The sequence below is a fragment of the Oculina patagonica genome, chromosome 14 (assembly GCF_052425735.1).
Source record: "Oculina patagonica isolate OP01 chromosome 14, crgOcupat, whole genome shotgun sequence".
Classification (NCBI taxonomy): domain Eukaryota; kingdom Metazoa; phylum Cnidaria; class Anthozoa; order Scleractinia; family Oculinidae; genus Oculina; species Oculina patagonica.
In genome coordinates this window covers 4281736-4297682 of record NC_135771.1, presented here as the reverse complement: position 1 = coordinate 4297682, position 15947 = coordinate 4281736, and the positions used below count along the sequence as shown (strand labels likewise).

At 38.5% G+C, this 15947-nt stretch overlaps 1 protein-coding gene across 2 annotated transcripts in view; it reads right to left on the bottom strand.

The window, feature by feature from the left end:
* Positions 1 to 15947, bottom strand: part of LOC144638132 (DNA-binding protein RFX2-like) — a 43237-nt gene that overhangs the window by 23598 nt on the left and 3692 nt on the right. For both annotated transcript variants that reach the window (XM_078497319.1, XM_078497320.1), the window contains exon 5: positions 15247 to 15396. In XM_078497319.1, the coding sequence (XP_078353445.1) occupies positions 15247 to 15396 (150 nt within the window). The remainder of the gene's footprint in view (positions 1 to 15246; positions 15397 to 15947) is intronic.

Sequence of the window (15947 nt, the reverse complement as noted above, 5' to 3'; positions counted from 1 at the left end):
TTTAGTTTTTCAGCTGGCGGAGAGCATCAAATTTTACCTCACTCAGAGTCTTGTTTTTTCGTTTCTGTTTCTGTGTTTTCTTTCGGATTTGTTACATTGCACTCTTCACTGCATCCTCTACCCCTAACTGCTGCAAATTGAAGTCCACCTTCTTGGAGAATATTTAACTCTTGTAGTAACTCTCGAGAGGTAACGACCTGTTCTTAACTGTATTTAACATGATGTGGCAGTCCTAACTCTGACTAAATGCCCCAAAAAATAAAAATATATCAGATATTTCGTTTGCAAATGTCACTCGAAGTTTGTTCTTTCGTTTCTGTTTAGTGTTTTCTTTCAAACTTGTCACATTGCAAGTGTTTTCTCTATCCTCCAGTCCTTGTGTTTTGGAGTTCTCCTCTTTCTAACTCTTATAATGGTCTAAACTGTATTAAACCTGATGTGGCATTTCTATCTCTGACTAAATGTCCCAAAAATATAAAAATATGTGAGATTTTGTTTGCAAATGTCAAAAGAATTCGAGCCAAGCCTCTTTTTTCATGTTTACATTCCACATTGTGAGGCAGGTGTACAATCAATTTTCTACTTATTAGCGTTGCATCTGTCTCGCGGTTTGTTTGTTTTCGGCTTGTGGAGAAGCTTGTTTTTATCTCATCAATTTTTGTTCTTTCAAACAAATTCTTCTAAGAAAAACTGAAAAAAAGAAAACAATACGATCCTGGAATCAGTGGACGAAGAGCCACTCTGTGGATGTGCCGTTGCAAATTCCCATCTATTTTTTTTATGTTTTATTTTGCTTTTATTTCTGTCACGGCTTTTTTTTAAATCTGACATTTTGCACTTGCTTTCTCTGTCTATCCCTCTGTGTGATTCCAAACCTAAGCTGATAGCATTTTGTATTGAAAGTGTTACTAGTTTGTCTGCAGAAAGCTTTTTCTCTCTCGCTGATACTTTTCCGTCAACACCAAAACCCCCTGACGTTTTCAAGGTTGTCAGGTTTACTTGGAAGAAAATTTCTTAAAAACCACGGGTTGCGGTTTATTTACATCTTGGAGAATGATTTCATACCTTTGTGGTTCAAAGGTAATTTGCTTAACAGTGAGTGCATCCTCTTAATTCTAGAATATTTTACGCGAAAACTTGGAAGATTTCTCGTGACACTGTTCCTTAAACGTTTTGTTTCTTGAAACCCTTTGTACCACTTAACTCAGCACCTATAGGATAGGTGAATGTTTCGTTTTTCATGTGACACTTGCCTATAACACTCTTCTTTTTATCTCTGTATCTCTCCCACTTTGCTCTCTATTTTCCTAACGTAGAGAGCCTAACAGGCTTTCTCAAGCCCATTTATAACTGATTCATCAAGTTAAAGCAAAGAAAATTTTAACCGCGAAGGAGGTTTGGATAACCGGTCTAAATTATCATAGATTTTTGCGTTTTTATCTCTCCGTTTACTCCGTTGTTTTTGTTTCGATTGAGAAGATATATCAAACACTCGAGACAGTGTTTCATCGGCTATCCAAACACCTCGAATTTCGTCAAAAATACTCCGCTGTGCGTCCTTTTTTCAACTCTCTTCTCGGTGTTTGGATACCCCGATGAAACACTGTCTCTTGTGTTCGATATATTACTTCAAATTTATATTTTGTTTTTCATTCTTGGTGTGTCTGCGTTTTTCTGGGCGATTATTTTCTAACAGGTCAAGTAGAAAGATTACTTAACATCACTGACGTTCTTCGACAAACGTCACACTGTTGTTGATACTGTTTACTTTTACTCGAATTATTAAATTAATCCATACGAGAAGAAAAAGTAGAAAAAATTTCCCACGATCACACAACAAAATCTTAACTACGCACTTAAATGGCGCAAAACGACAAACAGCGACTGACCGCAAAAGTAGGATTTTCGCCCTTTCGCGACAAAAGCAAACGCAATGCCTAATCCTACTAGTTTTTGTGCATGATACGCTTCACGCAGATTTCTTTGAGAGCTGTTCTACAGTTGAGCCAAAATTCTTAAAATAGAATGACTGTCCGTTCATTTCCTTAAACACACTTCATTTTCGGGAAGTTGCTACTTTCCTTTCGTGGCTTCAGGGGTTTCACATTCCCTATCAATCGCAGCTGTTTGTTAATGTTGTGAGTGTTATCTTCTCCTTATTTGTTTATTTCTGTGTTTCCATCGGCTATTCTTATCTATACAACCTACGTTATAACTCTTTACCATGGCCAATTGTATACCTTACTCTTATTTTTCTTCAAATAATGCAAGCATTATATATCAGAAACTAAAATGACTCGCGAACCTCAAGGACCAAAATCCAATGGGGGAATTAAGCACCAAGGAATTTTCTTCAAAGTGGCTTCTAATCAGCCTAAAATTAAGTCTTTTTGGCAGCGTATTCTAAATTTCCTCTGCATTTCCTGCCTGCGTGATGAAAACACATTTGTTTCTACGGTTTCCCGGCTGTTTCTTCCAAAATATTTTACCAAGTCCATCTGTTTCAGTAAGGTGCTCTTACAAGAAAGTATCACTGCTAAGCTATTGATAGTTTCCAATGACCACTTAGATTCAACGCCGGATCGGGCTAGCTGGCCCGTTTTGATGTGATGGCGCGCATTGCTCAAACATGTTCTTGACATCCTTTTCTTAAATAAGAACAGTTACATTTATACCCCGGACATTTCCTCTTAAGCACACGAGAATGGATTCGCCATTAAATCCAGCACCACCTTTTATAAGCAAGACACCTGTTAGTGTCATAGCAATATCATTCAGTACATTTATACTGAATTTGTCACGGTGTAGTGTGGCTCAACTCTGCTACGGAAATAAAGTGATCTTTTTGTTCTCAGTATTGGAATTGACTACGAAAACGCTCATCTCTCGCTCATCTCTCAAAACTACAAGTCGTTCTAAGAACGAACGCAACGATTTTCGCGCCCAAAACGTGAGACACGATAAATGAAGAATTTCGACATCTTGCAGCTGAAGAAGAAAGCTAAGCCAAGCAGTTCTTGAGTGTTTGTTGTGAAAGAGCAGGCGTTATATATTATACAAATTCACTTTATGTACGTAAAAAGGTTAACAAGCCTCGTGCAAAAGTTAGCATTTGAAAACGTGATTCAGCTAGTAGCCTACAGCAAGACACTTACGTACTTCGTCCCAGAACATACTATTTTAAAACAAAGACGGAACAAATGTCTTCATGCAGTGTTATCTTAAATAATTTAAGAGAACAGTTTGAAGCATTTAAAAGTCAGGACTGACTGAAATATATTTTTTTTCTTTTTCAGACCCGGGGTGACGTGTTCAAAGCAATAAAATGACCGCACAAAACTAAAGCGAAGCTAAAACGTTTTGAAAATGTATTTTTCTCGAATTCCGCAAATTGCTATTTACGCCCGAATATTGGGAAAACGAACGTTATTTTTTGCAGCGAAAAAAGAGTGACGTATTTAAAAGAATGAACAAACAAAAGGTAGCAGACAAAAACAGGGGAAAACAATTCTGGAAACTTTCAGCAAGCGCGCGCGTTGCGTTTCAAGTGCATTCGCATCAGAAATTCGAACATTTTCTCAAGACAGCTTGAGCACCATATTACTAACAAAGAAAGTCAAAGAAAAAGAAATAAACTTACGGTGAAAATATGGATCAAGATAAGACCCTGGTCGAGCTGCAGCGAATGAATAGGGCTGACTGTAGGGAGTCGGCAGTCTGCAAATTGGCGGCCGATGCTCGGATTTTACGACGGCGGCGGGAAAGTCACCAGGGAAATTCACATAATCATCCACGTCAAATAAGCAGGCTTTTCTCTCCTCTTTCTTGATCGCACGGTTCGAATACATGTCTAGAAAGTTGAAATAAGACTGAGGGAAGCCGAGATCTTGCAGGACAGCCATTATGACCTCATGCTCTATAACAAAGCTCCAAATGATAACAAACAGCGAATCGTCCAATGTTATGAACGTGTCATTAGCATAATGTTGCCTAGAACAAGTAGCGTCCTTAGCAACCCTCGGGGCATGATTTTTGATATTAATCGTCGAGAAAATATCATTCGAGCCTACAAAATATGAAGTCTGTTCGAATAATCTTTGTATAAATGAGTGAGATCCTTACACGGAGAGGATAAAATTGATCTCGAATTCTGAAATATATAGCATTTCAACATCCGTTAGTCTTAACTCAAAATTTTCCCCAGTCAACTTTTTCCGTGAGCACTGACTTCGCTGAGAGACAAATAAATTTTTCGTTTAACAACGCTATTTTCGCTTATGCAATGGGTTTAGTTTTATTTATTTTTGGACAAATTTTAACGGTCGCGCTGTAAATGGGTTGTGCGTGCTCTGAGCAAAAGACCCAAAGTTAGTTAACAAATACGACATCGTGTTTACAATGTTACGCAAGACTAGCCTCACTAAAAATAACTTCCAATTTTCAGAGGAAGTAGAATTAGCGCAAAACCACAGAGGCGAGGAATAAAAACAATTTCATTTACGTCATGGAGAGTGATGGGGTGATTCTATTGACGTAAGGCAAGGGTTATTATTTCGCTTCACATGAGATCACCTGTTAGGCGTAAAACCCGCATTGCGCGAAATCTTTTTAGACAAAGGTTTATCCGGTTTATTGTTTCAAATTTGTCACGCTAACTTGGGTGCTCGATTCATGGAAACGGCGAAAGTTTACATGGCAATTTTAAACAATCGTAAATCTGCTTGTTCGGCGATTTATCAGCGTTTCACGAAGAAGCACTTCTTCTTCACTCAAAGATTAAAGTTGGTGAACCAAAAAATAAGATTTTAGCCACGTTTTGTGGAATAAAACGCGACTGAAATTTTCCCTACGTTCAAGCAGTGCTTAGCCCTAGCTTCTACTGACATACGTGAATCGCGCGCGTTTCGCGTGTCGCCGCGCGTTTCACGCTCAGCCACGCGCGTGCCCCTCCGATTAGACGTATGAGGAAAATATAAAATGACTTCACTCGTTTTCCTGCAATATATTGTATGAGTTGCGTGATATTGACAGGGTGTATATCGAACACGAAGCTTCAATAAACTTTGGTTTTTAGCCTCCTACGCGTGCACGCAAGATGGTTTTGGTCACGCAAGAGGGTCTTGGTCACGCAATATTCCCCCCAGCCAAGAAAACTGAATTCTCTGCGTACACCTGCTACGTGCGTAAGGAACTACCTTAAATTTGGAATGCATTGAGACGGATTTTCATCTTGACTTAAATGTTTTAAAAAGTTATCTTTATATTTCTTTTAGTTTTAAAATATGCAATTGCAGATGAAAGTAGACAATTTTACAAACAACAGTCTAGCTTCTAATATCTCATACAGCCCGCACTTATTGAAGAATTCGGCCAAATACACATTATACCCTGTAGTCATAACCTTCTTGTACATCAACAGAAGGGTTTCGGCAGCAAAACAATATTAAAACGGTAACAGACACTGTGACAAACCACCTGTAAAATAACATTGCGCGTTGTTGCAGAAAAAGTCAACAAACGAACTAAGACAATAACGCCTACGTGAAGCTAGCGTATATCACGGCAGAAACATTAGATGAGGGGGCCGAATAAATCTACAGGCGCTGTTTACAATTTTGTACTGTAAGAAGTTTATATACAGCTCAAAAAATACAAGTGGGTTCACCATATATGAGTCATTTTATATGAACGAAATTACCTCAAAATTAAAAGGGAACTCATAATAATAGTTTACCAAGGTAGAAAACACCAAAGAGGTGCTTATAAACCAAAAAGAAACAAGGATGGCTAAGATTGGGGGAGATTGAGACAGATTACGAACGACAAACTCAAAAAAATTCATCACTTAAGTTTCTGACTTGCGCCATCCGCGTGGTAAAGAAAAAATTACGCGCGCGCGCGCGCGTTAAAGAACCTGTTGATACAAACACTACGGTGTGATGACAACTCGAAAATTTGTATGAACTAAATATAAAATCTAATTGCTGTAACTTAAACAAAGCTTGCTTTTTTAATGATGGTAAAAAAGGCCGATTGTATAGCTTGATTGATAAGACCGTATGCCGCCACAGCAAATGGAGCGTGCAACCCTCCACATTGTCACTTAGGATACTCTTGCAGCTGTTTATGAAATTTCAATTTCATTCGACAAATGGCTAACAATTGTTTGAATTAGGCTTGTCTACATTGTTGCCAAAATAAAAGTTATACAATTGCAAAAAGTATTCCGAATGTCTTCATTAGGAATCTTTCACATCATTACTAAAATTTTACCTTTGGTACAAAACGTGAAAAGAAAAACAAACAAAGAAAAGTTAGATGAAGTTTATACGAGTCTACAAAACAATAATTTTATAACTGTCAAATGAATTTACACAATCGATCGACCAAATGACATAGATAACATAGCTACGGAGAGTACGAGAGAACAGGAACAATATTGTGAACTTGGCTATTCATAAGCTTTGACCCATAGCTTGTGCCTCCATGGATATCAGGGGCGGGAACGAGGTACGGCGATGATCTCAAGAGTACACGTGTACATGCATAATGATTCGATAAACTACAAGACATTGCTAAGTAACAAAATAAGCAGTACATCGATTAGCGAGTTTCAAAGCCGGTCTAAATGTACAGTAAATATTGATCTCCAGATGTTTTTATTGCTAGCCATAGCAACCCAAACATTACTGAACTGTTTATTCCTTGTTGTGGCCATGTGCAAAAACGATTTATTTTCAATTTGCAACACGATTGCCTTTGGCTGTTTATTTAACAAGTCAACGAAATTGGCCGAAAATTAGAATTTTCACCTGTTGCTTCGAAAAGGCGCCCACTGAATTCCGTAGGTTAGCATTTGGTTCGATTTTACGATGATTTTAAACGTTGTTATCATCCATTTCCATGTTATGTTGATTTTACATGGTTTTAATAATATGCAGACATCGAACGTCTATCGAACTTATACAAAGATTAACGAATTAAATAAAATTAAGTGATGAGAAGGCTTAATGAGTTATCTATCTAGCATCATATTTTCATGTGGTACTGTTAATTAAGCTGTACAAGGTGGTTCAAACTTGAAGTCAGTGGATGAAACCCTAGTGTGTTACCATTCAATTGAAAGCTGTTGAGCAGTTCTTTCATGTAGTACCGTCTTTTGAGCGGTATTTTCATGTGGTATCTTTTGTTATCTTGTATAAAATGGTTTATACAACTTCTATCACATCGTCATTTTTCCTCAGTGAGATACAGACAATGCATGAAACGAGCGCCTCAGTCAGATCGCTAGAAAAGAATAAACGTAAATTGCTAGTCTATGAGCTGTATCTATAGCAGTTAAAAAGGACTTCATGTCGTCAATTAAATTGGATCTAAAAAGAGTGAATACGGCAATTTACTTCTATGTAGCAATTACAGCCTATGCATACAGTTTGTTTGCAAAAGCGAAATCGATGGAACAGTCAAGATTTTACCTCGTATTGTCCCGTTTAATCACGGCTCATAACAAGTAATACAGATAAGGGAAGAGTATTTGATTTCCACCATGTGCTTCGGATCAGGAAAACAAACCAAACTTTACATAACCATAACAACAATCTCGAGTGCGAACTGAAATTTTCGGCAATGTTCGTCAGGTTCCGTAACTTTCCGAACAACTCACGATGATCCACATGTCACGTAAAACAGTAAAACGATTGCTTCCGACGTAAGCAGTCACCCGTAAAAGACATTTTCAAATGAAGCTTGTCTGTGCATGAAACCTTGGTGCGTGGCCATTCAAATGAAAGCTGCTGAGAAGAACTTGAATCGAACTTTTTAAAAAAGTTGGATAACATTAAGCTATGAAGCAGTACTGCCATGGGTGGTTCTGTTTGGTTTTCAAATTTTTACCCACTACATTATAAGCTGCTTACATTTGTATTTGACAACTTCTTCTTGACGCAGTGGCGGATCTTTGGGAGGGGCCGGGGGGGGGGGGGGTGGGTCCCATCTTATATTTAGGTTTAATAGAGGCCCCTAGGGCCGAGAAAAATTATTTTCGAGAATGCCCCCCCCCCCCCCTTTCCCCCTTTAATCCAGGGTGTGGTTTATCGGGGCCTCCACTTATCTGAAGGTCTGGATCCGCCAATGTAACGGTCAGATTTTTTTAAGTGACAAAAAAGATTGTTTCTGTAGGTCTAGAAAGCAATATCACTGCAAAGAGTTGAATAAATTTAGATGATCGATCAACGGAGTAACAAGCTTTCGGTATCATCAGCTACGGAAGATAAGAAAGAAAAAGAACAATATAGCGAACTTTGCTATTCACAAGCACTGACCCTTAGCTTGCCTCAAGAGTACACGTGTACATGCATAATGATAATCAGTAAACTACAAGACATTGCTAAGTAACAAAATAAGCAGTACATCAATAAACGAGTTCCAAAATCTAAATATTGATCTCCAGAACTTTCCACTGCAAGCATAGCAACCAAATCATTAACTGTTTGTTCCTTGTTGTGGCCAATTAAAAAAAAAAAAGATTAATTATTTTGCCAACTAAACTACAAAGGTCACAAAATGAGCCAGATTGTCCACCTGTTGCTTCGATAAAAACGCCTCCTGATTCATTAGGTTGGCATTTCGCACGATTTTACAATTATTTAATAGAACGATGTTATTTCTCCATTCATTTCCAAGCTAGGTTGATTTTACACGATTGCAAATAAATACGCAAGCATCAAAGATTTATCGAGTTAATACGAAGTTTGGCGAGCGAAATGGAGGCGAGTGTTTTGAGCTGCTTGACCCTCTTTTGCCGATACAAAATGGACGAGTAGCCTTCTGCATTTTTAATTCCACCTGCATTTTTTTCTTCAATTACTCCTTCCACTAATGGAATTCCTATGTGGTGTAACTCGAAGTCGTGTGATATTTTACTATGTTGTGCAAGGCGGCTCCAATTTTCAAAGTCTGTGGATGAAACCTGAATGTGCGCCATTCAAATAAAGGCTTCTGAGCAGCACTTTCATGCTTCCATGTGGTACAGTTAGTATGCTGTACAAGGTGGCTCTAACTTTTACGCTTTGCATGAAACATTAGTGTTTGACCATTCAAATTAAAGCTATTAAGCAGCACTTTCTACGATGTACTGCTTCTATAAACTTCAACAGTCTATACATGAAGCGAGCGCCTGAAATCTTTAAAAAATGACTAAGCGATTGTCCTGAATACTGTATACGTAAATTGCTAGTCTTTGTACTGTATCTACCGCAGTTAAACAGGACAATATGTCGTCAATTAGATCTAAAGAGAGTAAATTCGACAATCTATTCTATGTAACAATTACAGCCCACACGCGCTTCGTGTTTACAAAAGCGAGATCGATTGAAACAGTCAAGATTTTACCTCGTATTGTCCCGTTTAATCGCGGCTCATAACAAGTAATACAGATAAGGGAAGAGTATTTGATTTCCACCATGTGCTTCGGATCAGGAAAACAAACCAAACTTTAGATAACCATAACAACAATTCCGAGCGCGAACTGAAATTTTTCGGCAATATTCGTCGGCTTTCGTAACTTTCCGAACAATTCACGATCCACGTGTCGTAAATCAAGCGTTCAAGATCTTTATTTCCGTGTTGACAATTCAAATGAAAGCTAATGGAGCGTTCAGTTCAAGCGTGTCGCTGATAATTATGCTGTACACTTTCATGTTGTTCTGTTTGTTTGTTTTTTCACGCCCACCTTACACACTGTTTGCATTTTCTCATGTACTTTATACAACTTCTACAAAACTGTATTTAATTTTTTTTTTGTAGTGGCAGTTCGTGTCAGTCCATGTGCGCTTGTCGCATCTCTGTATAATGACTAAGCAAAACATCTCTTTTCACGGCTGATTAATAACCTTATGAAAATACGTCAATAAAATCTTATGTCTAGTCTATGAACTTCTTGATCTGTCAAAGTTAAGAGGACATGATGACGTCAATCAAACGTAAAGAGTGTGTGAAAAGACAAACTTTTTGTCGCTAGTTATTACAGCCAAAGTGCGCCGTTTTACAAAAGCGAGAACCGATTAATAAAGTCACGGTTTTATGTAGTCCCGTCTTCACAAACGGCAGATTTAGACATGAACATGGGGATTGGAGCCGTGAAAATGGTTTCATCATATTTAAGGTGTCGTAAAGATCAAAACAGGAGGTCAAAACAGGTTCGAGTCATGACCGGGGCGCTGCGTTCTTGGGCAAGACACTTTACTCTCACAGTGCCTCCCTCCACCCAGGTGTATAAATGGGTACCGGCGAATTTACTGCTGGGGGTAACCCCTGCGATGGACTAGCATCCCATCCAGGGGGGAGTAGCAATACTCTCAGTCGATTAATGCTACGGAAACCGGGATAAGCTCCGGCTGTATGGGCCACTTGGATAGGACACAGACTTAACCCCTTAAAGATCAAAACAAACCAACTTGTAGTTAACCATAACAACAACTATAACAACAACTACTTGTTGTTGTTATGATTAACTACAAGTAGTACGAGCGCAGATTGATATTTTCGGTAATGCTCGGGTTCCGTTAGTTGTCCGAAAACTCACGACAACTTGTGACGTAAGCAGTCAACCGTATAGACAATCCAAATGGAAGCTATTAAGCAGTATAGTGCGGCGGTTTTTTTTTCTGCTGTACAAAGCGATTCTAACTTTTTAAAATTTTGTAAATGAAACCCAAGTGTGTGACCATTCAAATGAAAGCTATTGCGAAGTTCTTTCATGCGATACTGTTTATTGCGATGTACAACTGGTTCTAACTTTTGAGTCTGTGGATAAAACCCTAGTGCGTGACCATTTAAATGAAAACTATGAAGCAGTACCCTGACTTTCATGTTGTTGTTTTTGTTTGCCGGTGTTATTCGTCACTACAACAGTACAATACATGCAGTACACATTTGTTCATTTTAAACAACTTCAACTAAATAGTTATTTTTTTTATTCTGTGACAGTTCATGAAATCGTTCGTGCGATTGCTTCAGAATACTTAGCAAGAAGTTTCCTCCGTTAATCAATAAATTTTCTGTGTATACGTAAATAAGATGATTATTGTCAGTTTGAAGAGCACTGGGGTAATTGATCGTGATTGAAAATCAATCTACCCTTGAAACCGCTCTTTCAAAATGACTAAGCAAAAAAAAAGCTTTCCCTGTCAAACAAAACACTTTCTGTGCATACGTAAATAAGATGATTATTGCCAGTTAGAAAAGCACCGGGGTGATTATAAGCGCGCTCGAAAATCAATACCCTTGAAATGGCAAAAATGGCTCCTTAAAAATGACTATTTTTGTATATACATGCGTAAAAAAGATGATTATTGCCAGTGAAAAGAGCACTGAGCATATTTGAGTGCAATCAGGAATCTATTCCTTAAGATCATCCCAAAATGACTCAGCAAATATGTTTGTTTCCCTTTGTGTGTGTTTACGTCAACAAGACCATTAATGCCATTCTGTGAACTGAACCTGTCGCAGTTAAGAGTCTTTCAAGGACTTTATGTCGTCACTAAGCCCAACTGTATGACGTACATTTTAACGTTTCATTGAGCATGAAAACTGCAAATTACTTGAATTCATTTACCAGTAGTAATTACAACCCACGCATCCCTTGTTTTTACATGTAAAAAGGCAAGTAATATCAATTGAAAAAGTCATGATTTTATTGTTAACAATCAATATATCACAACGATAAAATAAGTTTAATTGCTCATCGGCACTGTATACAATATTCAAGTTGTTCTGTTGAGCAAAAAAATCTGCAACCATTATTCAGAAAACCATAACGACAATTACGAGCGTGGGTTAAAAATTTTGGTGATGTTCAGGGGTTCCGAGATACTCCATTCGTAAAGACCATCTGTGTGGTTAATAACAAACGATATCTCTTTATATGAAATGTATATCAGAAGGCGAAAAGCCCTTTTCTCTGTGATATACTCACTGTATAATTTGGCTTTTCGATGCAGTCAATTCTAACAGACTTACAAAATAGTGATTCTCGAAAAATGAATCAGAAGTGAACAAAATATATATATAAATATATTATACGAACCAGAAAAATAACGCGGCGTCTGTACATTATAAGGTCGCTGTAAGGTGCGATACTTTTGAAGAACTTGCAAGTACAGGTGTACATGTATTTTGGCTGGTGTTTACAGAAACTTAGCAAAAATCTCGAACGTTAGTTCTCTTAACTCAGAGGTTAAAGTGCACGTAATACGGTTGAGCTGATCATGAGTGACGCCAAAGAGTTCTCTCAAGACTCTTGACTGCAATAGTCTTGTCTACGTAAAAACAAACCGGAACATTTTTGATTAACAAAGGAAAATACATTTATTTGCTTAGTCATTCAGTATCGATCTCAATTACATGCTGTAATTATTGTTCCTACAGTCTCTCTTTATTCTCTGTAAAATTGCGCCACGCACTATAACACGCACGAAGCAAGTAGCCACGCGAGTTCACGCACTACAACACGCACGAAGCGAGTAGCCACGCGAGTTCACACGCGCGTGTTCCTGGAAACGCTCTCTACACTTCACGTAAGAAATCGAAGAAAACTTCAAATAAGTAGTTTATCAAGGAGGGGAAAGAAAAAATTTTGGTGAGCTCAAAAAGGCTTCGATCGACAAAACTTAAATCATTTTCATTGGCCATGATGAACCCCTTTTCGTTACAGGAAATCGGTTCAATATTCCAATTTTTTTAAAAACAGATTAAAAAAAGAAATTACTACTGGCCAAAAAAATTATCAAAACCAAGATGTCATTTAAACTGAATTGCGTACAAATGATGCAATGGAGTGGTTTTCCGTACGAAGACTTTGACATATTTGCTTTCATGAAATATTTTTCTTTTACTGAAAAGCAATCGACGGGAAAATGGGCTTTTGCTGGGAACACTTTTATGAAATAATTTGAACCACGTAATTTGGTTCAGTTTGTTTAATAGGAAAAGGGTCAGTTGACACCACGGAACTTGATATCGATGAAAAACTTGCAGTTTCGATCGATGGTCGTAAAAGCACCTTCCGCATAGCAAAGCAGTTGAATCACCTATGATAAATTGTTCACTACATACCAAAGTGATTACTCACCGGGCTATAAACTGTTCAATTTATTGCTATTTAGAGCGGTTTTCACTTGAGTGTCGAAAGTAATTTGTGTTTGCTGTGTCTTTTGTGATTGACCAGAGTAATTACTTTGGTTTTTGGTTTTACTACACTCAATGAAAAACTTCTCTAATTTGAAGGGATTGAGCCGATGTCACGCCATGAATTACTTCCATCCTTTCCTTTCCTATTCTCTACCGGCTTTTTTCACTTTATTCGTTGTTTGAAATTAACGGAAGGGAAACAACAAAGAGGTAAAGGTAATAACCCGGGGGGGGGGGGGGTACTCAGGATTTCAAGTGACGGGGGTGATAGAAGGATTTATTTGGGTTAGACATTTTCGATTCCGAGATTTTTTGGGTAGGAAAATTTGGCAAGTATTTTTTGGGTGGCTTGATTTAAGTAGGGATTTTTTGGTTATTTAAAACAATCTTAAGTTTCGTGGTAGTGCTTTGGCTGCGTAGTTCTGCAACTAAAGTACAAAAACAAGTTTTTCTTTGTGTTATATTATTCCCCCTTTCTGCAAATTTTAGGGTCAGAAATTCGGCATGGGATTTTTTTGGGGTTAATTTTTGGTCTAAGGATTTTTTTGTTTTTTTTTTAAAGCCCTAAGGATTTTTGGGGGTCTTGATTTTTGCCCCCATTCGATCATCCCCGTCACTTAAAATCGCAAGTCCCCCTCCCCCCTGGGGGTAATGAAGTAATAAGGATGGACGAGATTGGGTAAGTTTGCTTTAATCGGTTTATTATTTCATTTCTTAAGAATTATCAAAACCAAGACGTCTTTTTAACAAACTAAATTGCGTACAAATGACGCAATGTAGTGGTTTCCCGTGCGTAGATTTCGACATCTTTGTCGGCATGAAATTCTTTTGCTGCAAAAGCAATCGACGCGAAAATGAAGAGTTCACAGCTTTTGCTGGTCACACTTTCATGAAATAATTTGAACCACGTAATTTGGTTCAGTTTGTTTAACAGGAAAAAAGTCAGTTGACACCAAGAAACTTGATATCGATGAAAAACTTGCAGTTTCGATGGTCGTGAAAAAGCAGTTTCCGCATAGCAAAGCAGTTGAATCACCTAGCCATTGCATAAACTGTTTTTTGCATACCAATGTGATTACTTACCAGGCTATAAACTTGCAGTTTCGATGGTCGTGAAAAAGCAGTTTCCGCATCGCAAAGCAGTTGAATCACCTAGCCATTGCATAAACTGTTTTCTGCATACCAATGTGATTACTCACCAGGCTATAAACTGTTCAATTGGCCATAACTAACTTCCTTCCTTTCCTTTCCTATTCCCCACCTTTTTTCACTTTATTCAATTCGTTGTTTGAAATTAACGGAAGATAGCAGATTCATGATCAGTTGTCCTGTATGCCAGACATACGCGTATTCAAGCACAAATCAGGGCAGTGAACTTCCACAAACTGTCTCGCGTAACACTGATGATTTTTCGTGGACCTTTAGTGACGATCAATTCCGCAATTAAAAATTACATATACAAACTTAATTAAACTCTAATAATTTCCACGACCACAACATAAAAATAAATAAAAAAAACTTAGAAGATCTTCAGCCGTGGGGCGAATTGAGCTGGTTGAGTTTTTTTATTCTTAGTGTAAAAAAATGTTTTTATTTTTTTAATCCCCCAGCAGACTTCAAAAATAGAGTTTGAACTCTTATTTACCCTACCCTAGAAGGTAGTCTGCCCCGGGGGTACTCCCCCAAAATACCTATACGGGTATAGGTATACCTATACGGGGGGCGGGGAGAGAGAGACCCTGGGAACGAGGTTGGGGTATGTGCCGCCCAACAGGGTCGTGATTTTGGGCTCCTGATCTAGAACAAGGTCAATTTAGAGACAATTTCTCTAACCGTGTATGATATTTTGAACGCACCAAAGTTTCAAATCATCAGCAGCCAAAACAGGGTGTTATAAAGTTGAACTGTTTCTAGAACAGGGTATCATTTTGGATGCAAATTCTTCCTAAAACGGGGTGCTACTTTGGAGACCCGGGCGGTACATACCCACACAAAACATGCCTGAGTACTCCCCACCCCGGGTAGTATGTTAACCCCACTACTCACTCTACCCCTGACCTTGTGTAGGTGACCCAACATCCTCCAGTCTCCTCTGGTGAGCTTCAAAAAGCGTCAGATAGTCCGGGTCGTCCTGTTTCTGTGTTTTTATTATTCCATGATGTTGACGCACATCTTCTAGCGATCCTTCAGATCCCCCGTCTGAAAATTCTAAAGAGCACATCGTGACTGTTTAGTACAGTATGCAAAGTGTTATACCGTGTGTTTTGTTCTAGTTTGTGGGAGGCGTGGTGGCGTAACGGTTAGTGCGCTGGACTCCGGATCGAGTGGTCCGGGTTCAAGCCCTGGCCGGGGCACTGCGTTGTGTTCTTGGGTAAGACACTTTACTCTCACAGTGCCTCTCTCCACCCAGGTTTATAAATGGGTACCGGCGAATCAACTGTAGGGGGTAACCCTGCGATGGGCTAGCATCCCATCTAGGGGGAGTAGAAATACTCCTTGTCGCTTCATACTACGGAATCCGGGATAAACTCCGGCCTGATGGGCACTTGGCTCGTATGCAGACTTTACCTTTGTTTTAGTTTGCCTTATAAAGCGCGCGAAACTCTATCATTGGTTAAAAAAAAAAAACAGAAAACAACCCCCCTCTCGAAATAAAAAGAAGAAAAAAATTTTTATGTTTGTGGCTAATGCATTTTCATTCTGGCCAAATGGAGACGCAAGTGTGCGCAAGTTTTCAACTTGTGTCCTCTTGCGTTGAC